The sequence below is a fragment of the Glycine soja genome, chromosome 12 (genome assembly GCF_004193775.1).
Source record: "Glycine soja cultivar W05 chromosome 12, ASM419377v2, whole genome shotgun sequence".
Lineage (NCBI taxonomy): Eukaryota > Viridiplantae > Streptophyta > Magnoliopsida > Fabales > Fabaceae > Glycine > Glycine soja.
Genome location: NC_041013.1, coordinates 13,543,367 through 13,565,960, shown reverse-complemented (window position 1 = coordinate 13,565,960; position 22,594 = coordinate 13,543,367). Strand labels below are relative to the sequence as shown.

At 35.8% G+C, this 22,594-nt stretch overlaps 1 protein-coding gene across 1 annotated transcript; it reads left to right on the top strand.

Moving 5' to 3' along the window:
• Positions 1 to 15,870: 15,870 nt before the first annotated feature.
• On the top strand, positions 15,871 to 16,385 carry LOC114378768. The gene is made up of 2 exons (XM_028337394.1): positions 15,871 to 16,036; positions 16,122 to 16,385. Exons 1-2 carry the CDS (start codon positions 15,887 to 15,889, stop codon positions 16,383 to 16,385), a joined length of 414 nt encoding a protein of 137 aa, XP_028193195.1. The 5' UTR covers positions 15,871 to 15,886.
• The last annotated feature ends 6,209 nt before the right edge of the window (positions 16,386 to 22,594 follow it).

Sequence of the window (22,594 nt, the reverse complement as noted above, 5' to 3'; positions counted from 1 at the left end):
CGAGTGATAAATGCGCAGAGATAAATTATGGTCATTCTGCGCCCTTTGTCATTCAGGGTCAGCGAGTCGAGTGATAAACGCGCAGAGACAAATTATGGTCATTCTGCGGCGTTTGTCATTCGAGGGCAGTGAGTCGAGTGGTGGGCGGAGACAAATTATGGTCATTCCACACACCTTTTTCGCCATCTAGACACGATCGTGTTTGATGGCACGCGGAGACAAATTATGGTCATTTCGCACACCTTTTTCGCCATCCAAACACGATCATGTCCGATGGCACGCAGAGACAAATTATGGTCATTCTGCACCTTTTGTCATCTAGCGGCGGTGATCCTGATGACATGCGTAGACAAATTATGGTCATCCGTGCCTTTCGTCAACCGAGAGGAACGAATTCAGCAGTATCAGGATGATGTTGGTCATTCGGTGCTGATCATTTTCAAAATTTTTGCAGGTGCCGTTGGCGGGGATATTGACTGGCCGAATGGTGTTCTGCTCGAACGAAATTAGTGTCTTATCTTTACTTCCCTTTTATCTCCAATAAAAGACAAGTAAAGAGGGGCAACTGTCATACCCTAATTTCGTCCGGGGACCATCTGTTTGTTGGGATACGACCCTCGCTTGACCACTTCGAGGTACTTGACACCCATCGTTAGGCAATCCGTGAAGTTCAGTGACATGGAAAAAGTAAAAAGGAAGCATTTTTGCACAATCCGTGAAGTTCCACGACATGTCGGGAGTTGAAAGGAAGTGTTACTGTGCAATCCGTAAAGTTTCGTAACATTCCGGAAGCCAAAGAAGGGATGATTGCGTAATCCGTAAGGTTTCGTGACATTATCGAAAGAAAACAAGTATCGTTACATAATTCGTAAAGTTCCGTAACATTACGGAAAAAGAATCAGCAAAAAAGGGCAAAGGGGGTGTATTTAGTAAAATGGGGGTGCAAATAGTAGTTTTCAAATCTGGGCCCTTCTAGAGGTTTTTGGGCATTTTCTTGCTTAAGGTGGAAGCAACCTAGCTCGCCTGGGCGGGCTAGGTGGCAACCACTTTCGCTGTTTTGTTGATAAATGGGCTTCCGGGATACCCATAATGCTTCCGTAAAATTCCCATAACTCTAAATATGCATATTTCACTTAATATGGGTGAGAAGGAAGAGAAAAAAAAGAAGAAAATCAAGTCCTATAGGCTTCCGTAACTTTTCCGTAAATTATGAAAGAAGGGGGTGAACTTATCAAAATGGGGGGTGCAAATAGCAATTTTGGAATTTTGAATTGGGTCTTCCAGAGTATTTTTTAGAGCTGGGTTGCTTCCGGGCCTGGGCGAGCTGGGCGGCAACCTCCTCCCCCTTTTTCCTATAAATAGGCTGAAGGGGGATGCTCTAAGGATCCCTCAGCCCCCTAGCTATGTATTTCAGCTATTTTGGGTGAAAAAAATTGTTTCCGTGAAGAAAATCCAAGCCAAGGTGCTTTCGTAACGCTTCCGAGATGTTTCGGTGAGCGAATCCGTGAAGGTTTTTCGTCGTTCTTCAGTGTTCTTCATCCGTTCTTCGTTCTTCAACGGGTAAGTTTTCGAATCCGAGACTTTCAATTCATTTCTTGTTTTTTGGGCTTTCATCTTTATTTCGTTCATTTTCGGTTTTCTTTTCTTCCGTCTTTAACGCACTTTTACCGTTTATTTAAGCCGTTTTCTCACCTAATAAATGATAAAATGAATTTTAACCGATCATTTGCGTTGTAATTTCGTTTAATCACTGTTAAAACAAAATCTAACCGATCGTTCACGTTGTAACCTCGGTTAAACCAAAAAAAGCAAAATAATAATAAAATAATCAAAATATCTTTGAATAAAATAATCAAAAATATCAATCAGACGTTTTTCTTTGAAAGTTTCCTTGAATGAATTGATTAATAACCAAAGTGAAACTAAGGCTAAAATCAACTCACAAATCAAGTTTTGTTCGAAAAATCACTAAAAACCGTTTTAAGGTCCAACGCCTTAAACGGTCTTCTTTGCTTTTATCGGTTAACACAGACCGTTCAAAAGCATAAAATCAACATGTAACTTTACCGCTTTTGCAAAAACTACATAGGTCTGATTTCCTCATCGCAATTGAGGATACGTAGGAGCAAAAGCCCCGCTTTTGTCGACCACCCCAAGAGATCGTTAATGGTCGAACGCCTTAACGTTTCTCTCCTTTCAAAAACAAAAGATCGTTTAATGGTCCAATGCCTTAAACCACATTTGTTCAGTCAAAATATATCTTGCATAAAAGATGAAAAAACAACTTAACCAACGTTTAGTTCTTGAAGAACTACGTAGGTCTGATTTCCTTACCACAATTGAGGAATACGTAGGAGCAAGGGAAACACCCTTGTCAACCACAAAAAGATAAAAAAATGTAAAAGGTACAAAAAGACATAAAGACGTAAAAGGGAACATAAAACAAATTGAAGTCATATTTGCACACTTGATTAAAGGTTGTCGTCCCTTGTGACGGATGCGTGGGGTGCTAATACCTTCCCTGTGCGTAAATACAACTCCCGAACCTTTCACTTAAAGTTCGTAGACCACGCCTTTTCCGGTTTTTTCCGATGTTTTCCTCGAATAAACGTTGGTGGCGACTCCGCGCATTTTCCTTCCTTGGAAGACGCACCCGTGAGTCTCGCGTCGCCCTCCCGCCAAAGGGTAGGTTGCGACACCAAAAAAGCACAAACGAAGAAGTCTTTCGACTTCCTCTTTTAAGCCTCTACTAGGCCCCTATCAGACATGCAACATTGCCTACACTATCTACATATTGAACTCCTAACAAAGTCCTAATTTTTATTTATTCTACTTACAATCTAAACTAAAAAAAATCAAATTGCTAACCTAATGTCTTCTATCCTAAGGTATTAACAAAAGAAGAAGCATAAATGAAGTTGGAAACTTACTTGGATTAAAGATGCTTCATGGAGATTCAGTGAAAGATGCAAGATGAACGCACAAATGCAATGCAAAAATTTCAAAAGAGAGAGGTTGCAGGAAATCTTTTGAAATAGGGGGTAAGTGTAAGTGTAACTAATGTTACACTTTACTTATCCATTTTTGACCAACTCACTTAGCAAGTCAACCCGCTAAGCGAGAGAGAGATGTTTGACTTCTCGCCTTCTCTCTTGGCCGGCCGACATGTTGGGCCCAATTTCAAATACAAACATTTTTTTTGAACTGCGCTTAGCGCAAAAGAAGCGTGCTAAGCGAGTTGTGCAGATAAGGAAACTTGCAACTCTCACTAAGTCGGCCAGCTTAGTGAATATACTGCATCTGCATACAGAGAGGGTATGCGCTTAGCGAGTGCTTGCACACTTAGCTCAATTAACCCAGTAATTTGACCGCAAGGAATAGGGCTTAGCATGGATACATCGCGCTTAGCCAACAAACACAACGCGCTTAGCAAGTGTACTCTCACTTAGCCTAATTTAGATCGAATTGAATTGGGCTAAGCTCACCCATGGCCAGCTTAACAAGCCTAATCAGCTTGAGATGGAAGGGTTTGAGCGCTTAGCGCAGGCTAACCTCGCTTAGTGCATGAAGGAGATGCGCTCAGTGCGTGATATGCGGTTAGCGAGTGGACTGTTTTTAAGAAAATGTTTTTAAGTTATTTTCAATCCATTTTCTCAAAACATGTAGATCAAACCCAAATATCTATAACTTAGTATAAGCTGATATACCCCTTTTTCAATGAACATAAAGCAAATTCTAACTTATGCAATGCATGAAAAACAAAATGAAAGAAATCAGAGTTAGGTTGCCTCCAAGGAAGCACTCTTTTAACGTCATTAGCTTGACGCATATACCTGAATGGGTGATATCAAATTTGGCCCTCACCTTCAGGACCTTCTGTTCAACCTCCCTTACCTGCAAGCAAACATTTTGATCTGGCACAGGCTTGTCTTCTACAAATAAATCAAAATCGATCCTCTGATCTTCAAAGCTCATTTCCAGTTTCTTTCTTCCCATGTCAACTACGCAGTTTGTAGTTAACATAAATGGCCTTCCAAAGATTAAGGGAATGCCATTATCTTCATAGATATCCATTACAACAAAGTCTGTTGGGAAGATAAAATGTTTTACTCTTACCAAAACATCTTCAATTACTCCATATGGTCTGGTGATGGAACGGTCAACCAACTGTAAAGTCATTCTAGTGGGCATGATTTCCAACTCTCCCAGTCTTCTCCACATGGAGAGTGGCATCAGATTGATACTGGTTCCCAAGTCAATGAGAGCTTTTCCCACTGTGACTTCACCTATTGAGCAAGTAATGGTCACACTCCCAGGGTCTTTGAGCTTTGGTGGAAGAATTTTCAGAATCACAACACTGCAATTACCCTCCACAACTATATTTTCCTGGTGAATGTACTTGTGCTTCCTTGTCAACATGTCTTTTAAAAATTTGGAGTAGAGTGGCATCTGTTGTAGATTTTCTCCAAAGGGCATTGTTATCTCAAGTTTCCTGAAAATGTCTAGGAATCTCGCCAGGTGGCATTCCTTATATTTCTTGGAAGGTACCAAAGGGTATGGCACTTCCTTTCCCTCATCTGAATCTGTTTTTTTTCTCTTTTCTCTTGCTTTTTCACTCTTACTCTTTTCCTCTTCTTTATTTTTTTCAAATTTTTCTTTTTGTTTTTCTCCCTCTATTTCTTTTTCATTGTCTTTAACTTCTTTCCTTTCAACAATTATTGGTTTTTCTCTCCATTGACTCCTCTCATCTTTTACCTCATCATTCTTTTTATCAATAATGTCCTTCAAAGCAACTTGCTCCTTCAAATTGACAATATCCTCATCCTCAGCTGCCACAAGCTTCCTGCTTCTTGTCATAAAATCTTTGCATTCTTTTTGGGGATTTTTCTCGGTATTTGCTCCAAAGCTGCTAGATGACTTCTCAGCTAACTTTTTTGCCAGTTGACCCACCTAGATCTCAAGGTTTTTCAGGGTTGACTCAGTACTCTTATGGTTGGACATGGTCACTTGCATAAACTGAGCTACTGTCTCCTCTATTTTGGTGGTCCCCTAAAAAATATTTGGCCCTTGTTGAGGTGGCCTGTTGGAAAGTCCACCCTGGTCCTTGTTGAATTGATTTCCAGGGTGTGATCTCCATTGCCCTTGCTGATTGTAGGGACCTTGCTAGAAACCTAAAAATCCTCTGTAATGAACTTCTTGAGTGTGTTCTTCAATGGGAATGCAATGACCTGATTCATGAGCCATACCACAAATGGTACAACCTATAACCTGCAAAACCGAAGAATGTGAAGGTTGACCAGTAGACAGTTTAGTTGGCAACTTACCAAGTGTTTCTGTTAAGATTTCAAGTTGCTTAGAGAGCAACTTATTTTGTGCCAACAAAGCATCTTGTGATGATAATTCCAATAAGCTTTTCTTGGTAGGTTGAAGCACTCGATCACGTAGGATAGCATGATCACTAGCAGACATATTCTCAATCAATTCAGTTGCCTCTTCAGGGGTTTTCAACTTTATCTTCCCTCCTGCTGAAGCATCTAACAACTGCTTGGTTTGCGGTCTCAGCCCATCTATAAACATGTTCAATTGAATTGGCTCAGAGAATCCATGAGTGGGAGTCTTTCTTAACAAACCCCGAAATCTCTCCAATGCTTCACTCAAGGACTCATCAGGGAACTGGTGAAATGATGAAATAGTAGCCTTCCCTTCTGCAGTCTTTGACTCGGGGAAGTATTTCGTTAGAAATTTCACAACAACTTCCTCCCACGTCTTCAGACTGATACCTTTGAATGAATGGATATCTATGCATAGTCTGGCAAAGAAAATGAAAATAAATTCAGTCTGATGGCATCGTCTGGCACTCCTGCAATCTTTACAGTGTTACAAATCTCTATGTATGTTGCTAAGTGTGCCTAGGGGTCCTCGTTTGGTAATCCATGAAATAGGTTCCCCTGTATCAGATGAATAAAAGAATGAGGATAGTTTATATTATATGCTTGGACTTCTGGCCGTGCAATATTTGTAAAGAATTACGGCGTAGAACTATTGGAGTGATCTTCAAGGGTAACCCTGTGTTGATGTTCTTCATCCATGACAGAGGCTTCTGATAAATCTATAGTGGTTTCCTTTGATGACAGTGAATAAGATGATGCAGAATCAGAGGATTAAGCTTCTTCTTCTAGAATGGAAGCTACTGTCCTGTCTTGCAACAATTTCCTTCTCCTTTCAACTCTGTTCCTTCTTAAAGTGGCTTCAATTTCTAAGTCCAGAGGAACTAAATTACCTATAGGAGATCTATGCATACAAAACACTGACAGAAATAGCGGTTATCCAATTCAAGAAGAAAACAAATATTCACAAGTGATAAAAGAATAACAAAAAGACACTTAAAACTGAACTAAACTTTTCCAAATAGAAATAAGTTCCCTGGCAACGGCGCCATAAACTTGTTCGACGGCCGACAAGTGCACCAGATCGCACAAGTAGTATAAAACGGTAAGTGAATACTGAGTATCGAACTCTCGGGGAACTTGTTTTACTTTGTAAGCTATGATTCAGTAAATAAGTGTCTTGGGATGAAAGTTTGGTGTGTGGTATGGACAAATAAGTAAACTAAACTATTCAAAAGCAAATCACGTGAGTAGTGGTGTGTGAAGACAGATAGACAACGTGTTGGTCTTCCTACTGGGTGACTGATGTTATTGAGGATGTTCTCTACAAAACAATGTTCATGTGTTCTATGTTGTCTCCTGGGCTACTAAACCTCGATGTCTCATGCATGTTTAGCCTAATCCTAATCAAGCGTCATCCGCATATGTCTCTTGTTGGACTAAACTTAACCAGAACCGCATTAAGACATAACATAACAAAAACTAGGTTATCATACCCCGATGTCTCGTGAAAATACAATAAGCTAGCCCTATCCTATCAGGTTTTAAGGATCAAACCATTTCCCAATGTTGAGTGACCCTAACTAAGCATGCAATTGCGTGATCAAGGCAAAGACACACTAGAATTAAGTACTGATAGCACAGTGAACACATAAAACATCATTAGATAGATATACAAATATTTACATCAAGTACCCTATAGGAAGAACCAACTGAGGATTTAGCTCTCCATAGCAGGGAAGCTTCCTTTACAACAATGAGAAGAAAAGATGAAAGATATAAGAAATACAAGTAGTGGGGATGTCTCCTCCACCTCTAGAAACCTCACAATCTCTCAAAATCTCATCCAAAGCTCCACAAGATGGCTTCCTCATCCAGCTCAACTCTCTCTCAGTCTCTCCATAGCCAAAAACTCTCAAAAAACTCAACAACCCCTCCAAAATCGAGATTTCAACTTTAAATAGGCATTCCTGTCGGTGGGCGCACACTTAGCGGAAGATTAGCTCGCTTAGCGCACGTAAGTGACTTCTGGCTTAGCGCCAGTCTTCTCGCTTAGGCTAAGGGTTAAAGGTTGTCCGCTTAGCGAGTTCACACTCGCTCAGCGCCTCTATGCAGCTCATCCTTCTTCCAGATTCTTCTGTGCGCTGAGCCGGAGGATGGTGTGCTTAGCAGATGGCTCGCCCAACGCGTGACCTGGCTCAGCGAGTTCATAAATTTTTCACTTCACCAGGATTTTAGTTTTTTGTTCTTATCCATGTTTTATTTTAAAGAAGTTGGTTTTTAAACAAAAACAATGTTATTTAAAATTCATTCATTTCTAGTTTTTCTTTTTCTTCTCAAATAATTGCATGATATAAAGTCACCACTGCTAAGGCTTTTTCTGAAGGACTCAAACACTTGAAATGTTGCATACCAATTTTGTGAAAATGTTGGTTCCATGAAGGCAGACGTTAGTTCAAGTAGTGGAATATGAATCACAACAAAGAGAGAAAAAGTTAACCTATCTGAAAGAGATCATGGTATGGTAAGCCAACAACTTTGTCTTGTCTCGATGAATTGTGTGCAACGTACTTGTGAGAGAACGTATGTTTTTAATTTCCTAATTTTGCATCATTCTTAGACTGGTAGATTAATTAGATGAGGTGGAAATGATCAAGGCCATGTTTTCTTCTTTTTTGTTAGCCATTTAGCAAAAAAGCTAACCTTTGATAATAATTTGTCTGTTGCACCTTATTTGAGCCAAAAACAATAATTATGTTTTTCTAAAAAACCCTAAGCCTATTTTTTTTTTCCAGATATCTCTTACCTTGTTTTAGGGTTTAAGAAAGTATAAGGGTTTTAGTCATGTTATGCCCCTAATTTGGGGGAGGGATAGGATAAATATTGTCTTAGGAATGTAAAACAACACATAATAAGGCACCCTCAAAAAGCTTTTAAGCTCAAAGTTTCTTTCAAAAAAAAAGGTGCCATAAGTGTTGTTAGAACAATAAACTGAGGCTAAAAAACAAATAAGCCTAGGCTGAATAAGTATAAGTTTTTCTAGGATAAATGCTTTCTTATAATCCTAATTTTTGAAAACCAGAAAAACCATAATTTCTTTGATTAGCCAGACCACATTACAAGCCAATAAAAGTCCTTAGTGATCCACCAAGTGTAAGTAGGATAACTTTAACTGAGATGAAGTGCAAAAATTGGGAGCATTGATTGCAGGTCGTAGAAATTTTAAACACTCATCCAAGACATTTATGCATAGAGAGAAACACTAAAGCCTTGTGAGGAAAAGTGAAGCAAGCCGACCTAATTGATTTCTGCTACTGACCAAATTTATCTCAATGTATGCTTCCATTGCAAGATCATGGCAAATGCAAGACGGTCCAGTTAAGGGAATTTAAAAAAAAATTACAGTTATTGAAAGTGTTGGAGCATTCGGAGCCTACTCTTATTTTTATTTTTTGTTTGATGACACACAAATTTTTTAATTTAGGGGACTTTGATAACTTCTAAATATGAGTTGTTTGTGATAATAAAAATATAATGGAAATAACCTTAAAAATAATTTTTTAGCATTTATTTATGCTTAAATGTTAAGAATTGATGTTTTTCTTATTCATGGTTTGCATATATGAAAAGAAGGGATAAAAAGTCAAAAAGATACAGAAAATAGAGAAAAGGCCCAGCCCAAGACGCGCTCAGTGCGTAGCATGCACTCAAGACGAAAACACGCATTGGCGCTAAGCGAGAGGAGTCGCGCTAAGCGCGGAAACAGGCACCCACACTAAGCGAGCAGCACAGGCTTAACGCAGGCCCAAGTCCACTCTAGCAACTATAAAAAGAGGATCAAGCTAAGGAGAAAGGACATACCGAGTCTCAAAGCACTCTAATACACACCTAAAGCCTAAGAACTCTACCTTAGGGAATTTTTTCTTCTCTTCCATTATTTACTATTCCTTTTTTCCATCCCTTCTCCTCCATCAGTTCCTATACCCCTTTTCAAGTGTAAGGCCCCTTATGGCTATGAGAGGTTAAACCTTTAATTAGGGTCTAGCAGGCCTAAAAAGCCAAAAGATGTATTGTATGCTTCATATTTATCAATGCAAACAGGTGTTTTCTTTCCTATTATCCTTTCTTATTTTAATTTCATATATAATTCATCCTTGCATCTTCTTTAGGGGTTAGGTGCTCCACAGAGGGTAATTCCTAATAGAAATAAAAGGAAGGTCTTACATGCATCAGTTTTAGGGATTAGTCGCTCGACAGAGGGTAGTTCCTAATAGAAATAAAAGGAAGAGGTATCTTAATAAAATCATTGCTAGACATAGAATGATTGTATTATGCCCATGCATCAAAACAAGCATCTAGAATAAGAAGTTCATGCATTTTATCTATTGAGTCTTTGCAAAGACATTTGGGAGATAGATAGGTAAAATAGGCTTGTCATCGTGAGACATCAGGGGCAAGTATTCTAATAGATGTGGGTAGGGAATATTCACCTAAGTGGTAGAGAAAAATATAAAATAATGCATCTTAGGCAAATAAGGAATGCTAGATCCTAACATTCTCATCTCATTGAATTCCCTATTATTTCTTTTGTCTTCTATTAATAGCTATTATTTTATATCCTGTTCTTTTAAACTTGTTGGACAAGTGGCCTCAATAACTTAAGAGGAGGGGTGAATTAAGTTTTAAAAATTTCCTACTAACAAATTTTTGTTCCTTTTTAAATGATATATGATAGGCTTAGAATGCAGGAGTTGAAGAAGAAATCAATTAATAATGTTCCTTTAAATGTGTAAGACAAAGTAAACTGTAGTCAAATAACCGAGATAAGGGAAGAGAGAAATGCAAACTCAATTTATATTGGTTTGGTCACTTCCCCTGCCTATGTCCAATCCTCTAGCAACCCACTTGAGATTTTCACTATCTTTGTAAAACTCTATTATAACTTCTGAACCACCTAGGGATCCCTCTCCCTTGTGTTCAGGATTCTCACAATTGAAGAGACAAATAGTCTCTTGATCACAACAAATCTTTTCAAAAAGTACAAATATTTTTTTCTCTTTTAGAGAAGATAATACAAGTTGAAGATCTTAGAAGAATACTCAATTGATTTGCAAGTGTTTGGCCAATGATTTGTTTCTGAGAGAATAAGACAATAAGGTTCTGAAAAACTCTAAAAATTTCCCTAGATAAGTCACATATTTATAGACCCTTGGTGGCTTTTCAAAAACTTATGAAGGGATGTGACTTTTGAAAGTAACTTTTAAAATTTTCTCACTGGTAATGGATTACAACTCTTTGGTAATCGATTACACTATTATGTAATAAGGAGACATGATTTTTCATTTGAATTTTTGTAGTTTCGTTACTAGTAATCAATTATTGTCAAGTGGTAATCAATTACAACTTTCAAATTTCAAATTTTCAAATTTTAAATTCCAAAATTTTTATTATCATTTTAGAAACTATGTTGTGAGGCCAAACCTTTGCAATCACTAAGAGACTTTTTTAACAAAGATTAACTTTCTTCTTTATCTTTGTTTCCTTGGTCTTCATTTGGACTTGAAATAAAACTTGTGTTGCTTTTGTCTTGGCATCATCAAAACCTTCATATACATACATTCACATTCTCCCCCTTTTTGATGATGACAACCAACTGAAATCATTTACTGAAAAATATTTCTTTTGCGAGACGATCACTCCCCCTTAATTTTGCAATCATTGCTTAGCAGAAAATATTTTCAAAAAGGTTTGCAATATATATATATATACACACACCCTGTACCTATACCTTACATGATTCTCTCCCCCTTTGGCAACATCCAAAAGACGAAAGCACCGAAATAGAAACAATCATTCACATAATAACCAATCATGCATAGAGGAATCAACCAAGTGCTAAACATACCAAACAAAGCAATTCCAAAATAGAATTATAAATGACCAAATCATTCACATAATAAGCAACCAAGTGTTAAACATATCAAGTCCAAACCAGAATTATAAATGACCAAATCCTAAATAAACATAATGCGGAAAGTTTGAAATATTAAGGAATTTAAAGACAGATAATGCTAGATAAAATAGGACAAAAAATCTCTACGAATCTACCGGAGGGTCAAAGCATCGGTGAATGAAGCTCATATCATCCTCAAGACGTGTGATGCATGAATCCATAGCGTCAAAACGATCACCTACAAAGGCCCGTGGATCCTGAAGTTCACTTAGAACATCATGCAACAATGAAGAGGAGGAATCCCTTTGTGGTGGTGGTGAGGGTGTACATTCATCAGGAACAGTTGGTGGAAGGTCGTGTTTCCACACCCACTGACCATCCATATCATTCTGATAACCAAAGAAGGCAACAATAGCAGCTCCAATACCAAAAGAATGTTTAACCATAACAAAAGGTTCATCATCTAGAGGGACATTAAAATGTCAGAGAAAGAGAGTGACAAGTTAGGGGTATGGAAGAGGTGCATTTGCCTGCAATGCCTTATGCATAGATAGCTGACTAGATAGGCCCAGTCAATTTAACGTCCGGTTTGAAGGGCCCACAACAAAATCTAATCCTCCTCAGAAGCTTGAGCAAGATTTGTTGAACGAGGAAGCAACATACAACAGAAAATATAGTGCATGATATGACATTCAAAATTGAATGAACCAGCAAGCAATCGAACAATCATATCAGTATTTTTATTGCAAACCATTTTGCGGGCATCATGATTTGAATAAATATGCTTCCAATCATCAACCAAAGTGCCCTTCAAAGGTACACCTTGACTACTTAATTTGGTCAATGAATAAAATAAGGGTTGATCAACCACGATGGGAATTTTCAGAATTTTTAGATTTTTATAAAAGACACAGACTAACTCAGGATGGAATGGCATTTTGAGAGTCATAAAATCGATTAATTCAAAATTTTGAAAGACTTGATAACAATCAAAAGTCTCTCCTTCAAAGAACTCTAAGTCTAAATATTTGGGACCAAGAATGATTCAATTAGAAAATGAGGAAAAGTACCTTTGACATTGTTCATCGGAGGAAAATAGAGTTAAGGAATGTGGAGAGGAAATGGAGGGATTGGGTGGTGCGGTAGAGTCACCGGAAGTGTCGTGGCGGCGTTGGCCTGCAATAGTGGTGGTTGAAGTTGAATCTTTGCGCTTCTTAGATGATTCTGCCATTTGATGCATTTTATGCAGATTTTGATCAGTGGGGTTTGTAGAGAATTGAAAATGATGAAGTTTGCACTTTGTTTGAAAGGATTTGGTTAAGAAACGAGAAATTTATGAGGATTTAAAGATTTTGGAATGGAGGGCGCCGTCAAGGAGAGAGGAAGGAAGAGGGTTCTACGCAAGGAGAGAGAAAAAGTTGTATTTATAGGCAAGGATGAGCGGTAATCGATTACAACTCATGGTAATCAATTATAGACTTAACATGTAACTGCCCACGGACTCTAGTAATCGATTACAGCCTACTGTAATTGATTACAGAGTATGATAATCGATTATAGGGATTGGTAATCGATTACCAGACCCTAAAATATGGTATTCAAGTCTAATAATCATGAAAATCAATTTATTATCAGCAACCAATATACCCAATTATTATAAACAATCAAAATAAACAATCATCATAAACAAGCATGATAAATAACTATCAAGCAGAATCATTTCACTTAATCAAAGTAAACAATCATCATAATCAAGCATGAAAAAAACTATCAAAAGCAATCAGTACAAACATTCAAAGTTGCTAGGAATATAAGTTATTTAGGTCTATGAGTCCTAATTCTCTTCTAATACCAAATAAATTTTCTTTGGGGAGAGGTTTGGTAAAAATATCCGCTAACTGATTCTTTGTGTCAAAAATTTTAATATGCAATCCCCTTTTTTAACATGATCTTGAAGGAAGTGATGTCATATTTCAATATGCTTTGTTGTAGAGTGCAGAATAGGATTTTTGGACAGATTGATTGCACTTGTATTGTCACAACGGATAGGTATATGATCAAGTTTAAAGCCATAATCAGAAAGTTGTTGTCTCGCCCAAAGGATACGTGCACAACAACTTCCAGCATAAATATTACGCTTCTACAGCTGATAAGGCAACACTATTTTGTTTTTTACTATGCCATGATACTAGAGCAGAACCAATAAAATGACAAGTTCCACTGGTACTTTTTCTATCATTTTTGCATCCAGCGAAATCAGAATCAGAGTATCCTACTAAGTTATATGAGGAATTCTTAGGATACCATAACCCTAGATTTTATAGTGCCTAATAAGTATCTCATTATTCTTTTAACGACACTAAGATAAGATTCTTTGGGATTTGATTGATATCTTGCACACATACAAACGCTAAACATTATATCAGATCTACTTTCTGATAAATAAAGAAAAGATCCGATCATACCTCTATATTTCTTTATGTCTATTGATTGACCAGTTTCATCTTTATCCAGATAGCAAGTAGTGCTCATAGGAGTGGTCATTTGTTTAGCATTTTTCATTCTAAACCTATTAAGAAATTCCTCGCAATATTTTTATTGACTAATAAATATTCCATTCTTTGTTTGTTTTATTTGTAGTCCAAGGAAGAAATTCAACTCTCCCATCATGGACATTTCAAACTCACTTTGCATATCTTGAGAGAATTCTTTGCATAGAGAATCATTAGTAGACCCAAAGATTATATCATCAACATAAATCTGTACTAAAAGAATATCATTTCTTTTTCTTTTGATAAAAAGTGTGGTATCACCCTTTCCTCTAGTGAAGCCCTTTTCTAAGAGAAATTTGCTCAAACGTTCATACCAAGCCCTAGGGGCTTGTTTTAAACCATATAGAGCGTTTTTCAATTTAAAGACATGATTGAGCATACTTGAATTTTCAAAACCAAGAGGTTGATTAACATACACTTCTTCTTGAATAAAACCATTTAAAAAAACACTTTAACATGCATTTGATAAAGTTTAAAATCCATTATGGATGCAAAGGCTAATAGCATTCTAATGACTTCTAATCTGGCTACTAGAACATATGTTTCTTCATAATCTATTCTTTTTTCTTGATTTTACCCTTTAGCCACTAATCTAGCCTTATTTCTAATAACTATTCCATGTTCATCCAATTTGTTTCTAAATACCCATTTAGTTCCTATAACTAGATGATCATTAGGTTTATCAACTAATTCCCAAACTTGATTTCTTTCAAATTTATTCAACTCTTCATGCATAGCAATGATCCAATGTTCATCAATTATGGCTTTATTTAAGTTTTTAGGTTCAATTAAAGAAACAAAAGCCATATTATTCCATGCATCTTTGAGAGAGTGTCGAGTTGTTACCCCTTTTGTTATGTCACCGATGATATTATCAATAGGATGGTATCTTTAAGTTCTCCTCTCTCTTGGAATATCTGTATTTATTTTAGTTTCATCAATTTGACAGTCTTCATCATTTCCATTTCCTTTTCCTTTGTGCCCTTCCTCATGAATGTGCATGTCTTCTAAAGAATCTATAATATCATCAAGTGTTTCCTTTCTTGACCTTATAGGGTTAGTCTCATCAAAAACAACATGAATAGATTCTTCAATAATCATAGTTCTTTTGTTATAAATTCTAAAAGCTTTACTATTTGAGAAATAGCCAAGGAATATAGCTTCATCTGATTTTGCATCAAACTTACCTAAGTTGTCTTTCCCATTGTTTAACACAAAACACTTACATCCAAAAACATGAAGATGAGAAATGTTTGGTTTTCTTCCTTTGTACAATTCATATGGTGTTTTCTTTAAGACAGGTCTAATTAAAGCTATATTCATTATATAGCATGCAGTATTAACAGCGTCAGCCTAACATGAAAAACATCTCTTTTGTGAGTAAGAAATAATGTCCATGTGAATCTTGAATAATCATCAACTATAACAAGCGCATAATAATTTCCACCAAAACTCACGATTCTAGAAGGATCAAAGAGATCCATATGCAAAAGTTGTAAAGGTTGAGTGGTAGAAACAATATTTTTTTTTTATTTAAAAGAGACCCTTACTTGTTTTCCTTTTTGACATGCATCACATAATTATTTATGGGTAAATAGTCATTTTGGTCCCTGAAAGTGTAACTCGCAGTCAATTTGGTCCCTGAATCGAGATAAATTGCAAAATAGTCCCTGAAAGTGCAATCTGTTAGTCACGTTAGTCCCTGCCGTGAATGGAGTAGTTAACGCCGTTAGTTATCACTGACGTGGCTCGTTAAGTGCCACACATACATGATTATGTGGATTTTTTATTTCTAATTTTGTTTATTTTAATGAAATGAGGGACCAAAACGAAAGTAAAAAACCCTCATATATCCTCCTCCTCTTCTTCTTCTTCTTTAACATAACCCTTAAACAGAACCTATGCCCTCTTCTCCTCCTCCTCCATATTTGCACTTCTAATCATCTCAATAGACCTCAAAAATTGCACCATTTCGTTCTCTCTTACTATCAACAATGTCGCAGAGGAGCAATGCATCATCATCTCGAACAAGAGTTTCATCACAAGTTGTTCTTTTTTGTGGTTGTGGTAGAAGGGCTGTTAGGCGTGTTGCTGGAACAAATATTAACAGAGGAAGGGCGTTTTTCACTTGTTCAATTAATAAGGTATGTCTATTTCACATTTATTGATTTAGGGTTTTGATTTCACATTGGGGGTTTTGATTTAGGGTTTCTATTTGGGGCTTTTCAGGATGAAGTTGGATATTGTGGGTACTTTATTTGGGTTGATCAATTGATTGAAGCACTTGGAGTTGATGATTCACTTGGGACATTTTCCATGGAACAAAGAAGACAATTTGGAAGAGAGGAAGATAAGACAATGTGGAAGGCTCAAGTTAACTCAAAGCTTGATTGTATGGGGATTGAAATGAAGATGTTTAGAACAATTGTCTATGGAATGTTCTTAATCCAATTATTGTCAATGGTGGTGTTTGTATGTATTCACAAGTACTAGGAATAGATATATTAAGTGTAATGATGTAATTTGAGTCTTAGTGTGTTCATGTTGTTATCTACTTGAATGCTTTTAATCAATTTGATGTAATGCTAATCTAAGGAATGTTATTTTGTTGTCTTAGTATGTTCATTTTGTTGCAAAATTGCATAAGATTCAGTTCTGCATAAGGGCATAATCTGTCAAAAAACAATGTTGCATAACTGTATAATTGGTTCCAGAAAATCAATGCGTAACTGTCATTTTAGTCCCTGAAAGATATACGTTTATATTGTTTTAGTCCCTGTAAGTTGTCACTTACTGTCAACTTAGTCCCTGAAAGTTACACGTGAAATCAAAATAGTCCCTGCAATTTAACCAGAATTTTACCAACCTCACCAAAAACTTAACCAGGAAATATAGTCCCTGCAGTTTAACCAAAATTTTACCAGAAATTTAACCAGAATATTTCAATACATAAATTGTTCAAAACATATGCATAATTGCATAAGTGGTTCAAAACATATCCTAATTACTCTATTACAACTTCATAATTTGTTCAAAAGATATGCATAATTGCATAAGTGGTTCAAAACATATCATAATTACTCTATTACAACTTCATAACTAGTCTTCAAAAGATATGCATAATTCCATAAGTGGTTCAAAACATATCATAATTACTCTATTACAACTTCATAACTAGTCTTCAAAAGATATGCATAATTGCATAAGTGGTTCAAAACATATCCTAATTACTCTATTACAACTTCATAACTAGTCTTCAAATTTCTTCAACCTTGATTCTGACTGCTCATTATCTTCATCACTTGGAGGTTGCACACTTGCCTTTGCTTTTTTTTTAGACATAAACGATGCTAGAGTCTCATCATCCAAGTATATATCGTCATCCCCACTTAAATATGAAGGTGAATAAGTAGGATCAGCCTCACCCTCACTATTAGCTTGTATCACTTGTGATTGAGTTTGAACTTCAATATCAACCATTCTACAATAACATAAACACATATATGCAGTAACTATAAGTCAAAATCACAAGCATTAACAATTCCATAATAACTTTTAAATCTAATATTCAGCTTCATATAACCCACTGTCTCAGTAGAAGAAGAAAATTAAACCAAGTAATACAAGCTTAACTGAAACAGAGAACAACACTTTTCTTCAAGGCAATGCATGCAACTATTCATATTTCTAACGAACATATCAATGAAACATAAATAACAACAATGAAAGGCTCCAAATGATAAAAGCCCCAAATTTTCCCTAATTTGTAACCCTAAAAACCTATCTAAAACATAAATAAAATCAAACCAACTAATAAAGTTCCAATATCAATGCAATACGAAACTAACAATATTGAAGTGCTAAAAGATTAACTTGCATCTATATTTGAAATGGGTATTTCTGTAAACCCTAGAACTATGAAACTGTAGAAGAAAAATCAGAATGGAAGATAAAACAATCAACAATGAAGCTCAACGATGAAAATGGAGAAGAAAAAACGATGAAGATTATGGAAATTTTCAGAAACAAAGAAGGCGCAACATACCTTAAACCTCGTTTTCGAACGATCAACGATGGAAGCCGAGGACGAACGATGAAGAACGAACGATGATGAGAAGTGATCAACGACAATGGATGATGATAGTCGAGGAAGAAGAAGGTTGATGGTTGAGGGTTGATGGTGGTTTTTTCTTCTCCAGAGAGTTGAAATGGGTTGTGGTCCCTGACAGTTGAAAAGGTGAAAGAGTGGGAGTGTTTTTGTTGTTTACTGAGAGAGTTGAAAAGTTTTTGATAAAAAAACCTAAAACGTGACTTTTGATTGTTTTTTAATTAAAAAAAAACATTATTTAAATAAATAAATGTTTAATGTCACTTTGGTCCCTCATTACGTGGCATGTCTGTGTGGCACTAAACGTGCCACATCAACGAAAACTGACGATGTTAACTACTTCATTCACGGCAGGAACTAACGTGACTAACAGATTGCACTTCAGGGACTATTTTGCAATTTATCTCGATTCAGGGACCAAATTGACAGCGAGTTACACTTTCAGGGACCAAAATGACTATTTACCCAATTATTTATATGAGCAATTCTCCTATGCCATAACCATGAATCATTATCTTTTCCTAAAAAGCATTGAACATGATTTGATGTTTTATCTAAATTTATCATGTATACATTATTAGTTCTATATCCTATATGTTTTATATTCTTGTCATGTTTATTTTCAATAAAACAATAGTGAGAATCAAATGATACTAGAAAGCCTTTATCACATAATTGGCTAACAGTTAGTAAACTATGCTTGAGACCATCAACAAGTAAAACATTTTCAATGGAGGTAGATGGATTCGTACCTATTTTTCCGACTCCAAGAATTTTACCTTTGTTGTTGTCACCATAAGTCACATATCCACTATTCTTGGGAAAAATATGAGTAAACTTTGATGTGTCTCCCGTCATGTGTTTAGAGCATCCGCTATCAATGTACCAACTTTTCTTCAAAGAATCCTTCATTCATATAATCATATTTTTGACTTAGGTACCCAAATTTTCTTGGGTCCTTGAATGTTAGTTTTGATTAAAGATCCTTTTGGAACCCATATCATTTTAATATTACTACTATCTTTCCTAAAATAGCATATAGATGCACTATGTCCTTTCTTACCACAGTAAAAACATGTCAAGAAAGGAGAACTATTCTTTTGAGTAGATGCAAAGAAGTTTTTATATAATTTTTGTTGTTTGTCAGGTCTATATCCTAATCTAGCCTTATCAAACACACATCTTTGCTTTCCTATTATAATATCTAAATTACTTTTGCTAATAGTAAATTTGGAAAGAGAATTTTTCAGATCTTTGATTTCTTCTTTAAACTTGTTACAACATTACATGAATTAGATGCTTCATTACTATCTTGTATCAATTTTATGGTAGAAGATTGATTTGTATCAATTGGTTTTAAGGTTTTAACTTCAATTTTAAGATTTTCTAATTCTTCATTTAATTTTAAAACTTCCTTTTCTAAATTTGAAATAGTCTTATTAGAAAACGAGACTAGTTTGGCAAGTTTGACTGATTCTTTATGTAAGTCACTGAATGCATCTTGAAGTTCATCAAAGGAAATAGATAAGTTATTGTTAGAAGATGTTACCTCTTCTTCGCTTTCATAGTTTTTGGCAATGAGACTTAGATTCATGACCTCATTTTCTGAGTCTCCAGATGAATTCATATTGTTATCTTCACAAGTGATGTAAGCTTTCTTTGCTTTCTTATCTTTGAAGATTTTCCTGTTAGATTTTTCCATTCTTCTCTTGAAACTAGGACAAACAACTTTTAGATGTTCAGGATGATTACATTCATAGCACTTTGGAACAGAAGATGAATCTTCTCTTTTTTTCTTTGAATTGAAGTTTGTTCTTCTTTGATTTCCTTTGTTCCTTAGAAACCTATTGAATCTCTTTATGAAGAAACTAAAATCATCATCTTCTTTTATTTCATTCAAGGTGTCACTTTCTTCTTGAAGAGAATATGAGGCTTTAAGTGCAATTCCTTTCTTTTTCTTATCATTTTCTTCATGTTGGTTTAGTCTCATAAGTTCCATTTTGTGTTCCTGAAGCTTCCCAAAAAAAGTTGCAAGAGACATGTTAGCGAGATCTCTTGATTTTGCAATTACAATTACCTTTGGTTATCATTCCCTGCTTAAACATCTTAGTACTTTTTTAATGACATCCTCGTTAAGAAATATCTTTCCTAATGATGCAAGATAATTAACTATACGTGTAAATCTCTTTTGCATATCTTGTATGGTCTCATTTTAATTCATTTTGAAAAGTTCATATTCATGTGTTAGGGTGTTTATTCTAGATCTCTTTGCATTAGTTGTTCCTTCATGGGTTACTTGTAATGTATCCCACATTTCTTTTGCATTCCTACAATTTGATACTCTAAAGTATTCATCCATGCCTAATGCATAAGTAATTATATTTTTGGCCTTTAAGGTATATTGTACCCTTCTTTTTTCCTCTTCATCCCATTGTCCCCTGGGTTTTTCTATAGTTGCATTTCCTACTACCATTGTAGGGATGTAAGGACCAATTTCAGTGGCTTCCTAGATGTTTAAATCTATAGCCTCTATGAAGATTTGCATATGGGTTTTCTAGTAATGATAACCCACACCATTAAATATAGGAGGCCTATTAATGGAGTTTCCTTCGGGAAATAGAAAGTTTGATGAGGCCATAATTATTCTTTAAGTTTCTAAACTTTATACAAGAATCAAGCTCTGATACCACTTGTTGAACAAGTGACCTCAATAACTTAAGAGGGGGGTGAACTAAGTTTTAAAAATTTCCTACTAACAAATTTTTGTTCCTTTTTAAATGATATATGATAGGCTTAGAATGCAGGAGAAGAAGAAGCAATCAATTAATAATGTTCTTTTAAATATGTAAGACAAAGTAAACTACAATAAAATAACCGAGATAAGGGAAGAGAGAAATGCAAACTCGATTTATACTACTCCAGCCTTCCCATGCCTACATCCAGTCCTCAAGCAACCCACTTGAGATTTTCACTATCTTTGTAAAACTCTTTTACAACTTTTGAAACACCTAGGGATCGCTCTCCCTTGTGTTCAGGATTCTCACAATTCAAGAGACAAACAGTCTCTTGATCACAACAAATCTTTTGAAAAAGTACAAATATTTTTCTCTCTTTTCGAGAAGATAATACAGGTTGAAGATCTTAGAAGAATACTCAATTGATTTGCAAGTGTTTGGCCAATGATTTGTTTCTGAGAGAATAAGACAATAAGGTTCTGAAAAACTATAAAAACTTTCGTAGATAAGTTACATATTTATAGGCCCTTGGTGGCTTTTCAAAAACTTATGAAGGGATGTGACTTTTCAGAGTAACTTTTAAAATTTCCTCACTGGTAATCTATTACAACTCTTTGGTAATCGATTACACAGTTATGTTATAAGGAGTCATGACTTTTCAATTTGAATTTTTGTAGTTCCTGATGTGCCATCATTTTCTTCTATTTTCTAAACCCTTTTTGCACCATTTTAATTACTGATTGGTCTTAATTGTCAATTAATCAAGCAGTTTTATTATTTGGGCTCATTTAGCTAATTTGATGTTTTTAATCTAATTTCAGGAATTAATGAAACATTGGGCTTAATCCGGATTTTGGTTATGGACTTGAAGAGGGCAAATAAAGCAGCGCTTACCTTAGTTAATTTCTAATTAGGGAATTTCGCAATTTTATTTTATGTTGTTCAGTGTTTATTTCGTTTTGGGCCAGAGTATTGTAATAGGGCCCAGTGACTTTGAGTGACTCTTTTTAAATAGCATCCTTGGATTCGTGCCAGGCTATTCTGTTATGCTATTCATTATTCAGAGCTTTTGTTTTAGGGTTTTACGTTTTCTGCTTTGATGCTACTGTTCACGTAATGCAATTTTACGTTTTCTGCTTCTAATTACAATTTCGTTCTTGCTTCTTCTTCTACTCTCATTTACGTTTCTGTTTCATTTACATTTCTATTCATTTACGTTTCTGCTTCATGTTTCATTTGTGTTTTCTGTTTGAATCCATGGAAGGCTAGATTTTCTGGTGTTGTTTCCTTTTGAGGACGAAGCCCAACTCTCTTTGAGGTTTCGCTTGTAATGTGGTTTCCTGGCAGTTTTCCCTTCACTAGTTATCCCAAATTTGTGAATATTAATCAGTGCATGCTTCGTGTTCGATTAATTGCCTCTAAGCCTAACTTGCGTTCATGCTTAATGGACGAAGGGCTAACTGGTGTATGTGGTGCCTAATCACGTATTGAAAACCCTAAGTTGATTTTCGCTTAGTAAATCGAAATAGGGTTGAATTAAGTGGTTGACTGTTAGGGACGAATTCTCCATAACCCAGGATAAGAGAATGGCTTCTGAATCAGAGGAAACAACCCTTTTTTAATATTAGTAGTTTCGTATTCCAGTTTACTTATTCTGCTCTTTAATCACAAAACAAACAAACCCCCCCCCCAATCGTTACTGTTACAACAAGTATATTATGAACATTTGGTTTGTCACTGCTCGTTGGGAAACGACCTAGGATCACTTCCTAGTTACTGCATTTTCATGTTTATTTGATTCGGGTACGACCTCGATCAAATTTTGCGCCGTTGTCGGGGAGCAGTGTCCAAAGGTTCAT

Coding starts and splice junctions, on each gene's coding strand:
- LOC114378768 (XM_028337394.1), top strand. CDS start 15,887: ATGTCGCAGAGGAGCAATGCATCATCATCTCGAACAAGAGTTTCATCA. Junction 16,037..16,121: donor TCACTTGTTCAATTAATAAG/GTATGTCTATTT, acceptor GGGGCTTTTCAG/GATGAAGTTGGATATTGTGG.